General features: G+C 16.1%; 1 protein-coding gene across 1 annotated transcript; it reads right to left on the bottom strand.

Moving 5' to 3' along the window:
• Positions 1 to 975: 975 nt before the first annotated feature.
• On the bottom strand, positions 976 to 2,417 carry LOC102680523. Its single transcript, XM_031510983.1, has 4 exons — positions 2,316 to 2,417; positions 2,049 to 2,184; positions 1,660 to 1,934; positions 976 to 1,105 (listed from the first exon to the last, which is right to left on the bottom strand). Exons 1-4 carry the CDS (start codon positions 2,347 to 2,349, stop codon positions 993 to 995), a joined length of 558 nt encoding a protein of 185 aa, XP_031366843.1. The 5' UTR covers positions 2,350 to 2,417; the 3' UTR covers positions 976 to 992.
• Positions 2,418 to 3,595: the final 1,178 nt, after the last annotated feature.

Below are 3,595 nucleotides of genomic sequence, written 5' to 3'. Positions count from 1 at the left end.
TCGTTCATAAAATAAGATAAAAAGTTTTATAAAGAATTTTTTAGTTAAATTTAATAATTTTTTTAACTAAATTTAATTTTATTTTTTATTTTTTAAATTATATTTATTATTTAAATTATATATTTTTTATATATTCTAGATATCAAAATTGTTCATAATTTTTTTTACGATTTAACAGATGAAAATATAAAATATAAAAACAAATTACTTCATTTAAATATAAATTAAAGTATGAATCATAGACATTGATATTCAAATAAGGTAAGTAGAAATTACACATATTTTGTCATGCCAACTAACTTCATAATGATGATTCATATATATGAATTCATATTGTGTATATGTAAATATGTAAATGATAAAGAACAAATAATATGTAAATATTAAAAAAAGTATATCGATAATTTGTATTTATATAATATACTTATATATTATATAATTAATTATAATGTTATTATTACATTCAATAAAACAATATTTATCATAACATTTATTTATATTATACATTATAAATTAACAATTTAAATCAACTTAATAACTTAAAAGTTAAAAAATTATTTGCTAAACTTAATCTTAATTAAAATTAATTAACTAAAATTAATTTAATTAAAATTATTAAATTAAGATATTGATCTTATGAAATATTGCATATATTATTTTTCTTGGAAAATTTGTATATAAAAAAACATATATAGAATATAAAATACTTTTGTTTCTGCATATAAAATTAAAACATAAAAAAAAGAGAAATTATTTTTTATCACTATATGCATTATTAACTCATAATTATCTTACAAACACTTAAATAGATATACATATTTATACATAGAATGAATTTATATATTGAAATAATTTTATTACATATTATGTAAATTAAATTAATTTATATTTTTGTTTAACAATAATACCATACATGTTATTATCATTTACTATATTTTTATTATAATCATTTTTACTATAGAAAATTACTATTTAAATTTTATTTAATTTTATCATAATTTTGGATTAGGTTTAAAAAATTTATCCCAAGAAAAGAAATTTAAATCACTATCGAGAAAATTATTATTTTCATTTGATGATAATTTCTTTTTTCCAAATAAATCACCTGAAATTTATATAATTATATATAATTTTTTAAATAAAAATTAATTAATGAAATTAAAAACAATTTTTTGAAAAATTATATAAATTTTAATATATTAATGAGCATAATATTTTTTTTATAAATAAGTTAATATATTTTTATAAAAAAAAAATATAATTTAGAAAATATTTTTTAATTCTGTAAATCTTATTATAAGTTATAAATATAAGTAATAATATAAATATTATTTGTCTCTTCAATGTTTCAAAATTTTGTAAATTCCGGATTTAATCATTAAAAAAAATAATTTCAATAACATGTAATTTTTTTTTTTAAATTTTTAATTAATTAAAGTATCCTAAAATTGTAACAAATTGAAACAAAATTAAAACAAATTGAAAAAAGTGTTCCAATGAACATATAATCTAATCATCTAATAATATTAAAGTGATATATTTTATAATTATTAATAAAAGTAAATATAAAATTAAATAAATTTTTTTATTAGAAAATATAGTTAATTGAAACAAAAATTTGTATTATTTTCCTGAATCTTTCATAAATTTATTACTTACATTCATTTACATCACAAAATTCTTCTGTTTTTATTTCTACTCCATTTTTATCTATTTTTGTAACAATAGTGTGAATTTTATCACCAATTTGCTGTGATATCATAGTTTCTTCATTTCCTTCATAATCTTTAATAATTTGTTTTTGTTCTATTGTTCCATCAGCTTTACGAATATATTCTTTCCTCATGGATTTTCCAAATATGCGAGGACGTGATATTTCAAATTTTGATTTGTCATGTTCATCCCAAATATTGGAAAAATTATCTACAGTAATCCTATTGAAATTAACAAAATTTTTTTTCAATATTTATAAATATTACATTCAATAATTTTTTAAAATAATTAAATGAATTATAATTTAACTTATTTTATTAAATTTAATTACTAACTTTCCATCTAAATCTGTATCTAATTTTAATCCAGTCTGATTATTATTTGGTTTTAACATTTTATCACGTAAATTTTCTCTTTGTGAAGGAGCATTTAAAGGTCCAAATAGAAATACATTTGTATTTGCATCATTATCTAAAAAAATTTTTTAAATATTTTTATAATTATTTTTAAAATTAATATAATTAATAATTATTTTTAAAATAATATTTATAATTATATATGAATTAAAAACAATATATTGATATCCATTATTAAATCCATACCTTCATTATGAAATCCATAAATAAAATTCATCATTATATTCTCAATCTGAGATTCAAAGTATCTTGNTATTTATTATTTATTATTATTTATATTATTATTTATTATTATTATTTAAAGTGAAACAAAATTTTATAAATATATGTTTATGTTTTGCAATATATCTTTAGTTTGCTCATATCAAAAATTTATTAATATTATATTAAAATAATACAAATAGATTTTTAAAAATATTAATTAAACAATGAACAAATAATAAATCTTTATAAAATGTAAAATAAAATTTACCTCGGATTATCATAAACATCAATTTGCCATATTGAATTTCCAAAATTGTCTCCATTATAATTATCTTCACAATCAGTAAATCTGAAATATTCAATTAAAATAAAAAAAATTGAAAAATTCAATTAAAATAAAAAAATATAATATATTCGATTATATCATAAAAAATGAATAAAAATAAGTAATAATGGAATCACACAACCCGCAGAATCGGATTGTAATAATGCAATCGACAATTATACATATTTATTTACATTTTTTACCTTTTATTAAATTTATCCGAATTGTTTCCGCCAAATATATTGCGGATGAAATTCCAAAACTCCATTTCTTACAATTCTAATCTCTTTACTTAATGAAAAGGAGCTTACATCATATTTTTGAATATTCTCGAACTATAGCAATGGACTGTGTTCAACAAGACAACTCACTAGATATAAATAAATTAAAAAACGTGACAATTAGATACAATTTCAGTTATTGGTTGATGAATTATCGATATTAAAATCTTTACATATTTAAAATATGTCGATATTAACTATAATAGTATTATTTATTTTATTTTAATAAAGATAAATTATATTTATGAACTTTTTTCTCGAATTATTTATCGAATCAAAAAATCATACTTTTTCTTGTCTAAATTTAGAATATATATTAAAATATGTATTTAATATTTATTAAATATTTTATGTAAATTGAATAGTTTTAATTTCTTTTAAGAATAATTGAATAGATTTAATTTCTTTCTACATTTTGATCATGTGACTTTATTTACATTTAATGATTTATCTCATTGACAGAATATTATATTTTTTAATTTGAAGATAGTCATATAAGATATAAGTTATGGTTAGAATAAATTTAGCAATAATATTATTTCATTTCGATAGACATTTACTATAAGTTACTATTTTCGGATTCCCGCGATTTTATAAAATATTTGCTCATAATAATATATATAATGATAATAAATAACATAAAAAGATTATAATAG

This window comes from Apis dorsata, unplaced genomic scaffold (assembly GCF_000469605.1).
Source record: "Apis dorsata unplaced genomic scaffold, Apis dorsata 1.3 scaffold_270, whole genome shotgun sequence".
Taxonomy (NCBI): Eukaryota; Metazoa; Arthropoda; class Insecta; order Hymenoptera; family Apidae; genus Apis; species Apis dorsata.
The sequence above is the reverse complement of the archived record's forward strand: the minus strand, read 5'-3'. Positions and strand labels throughout refer to the sequence as shown.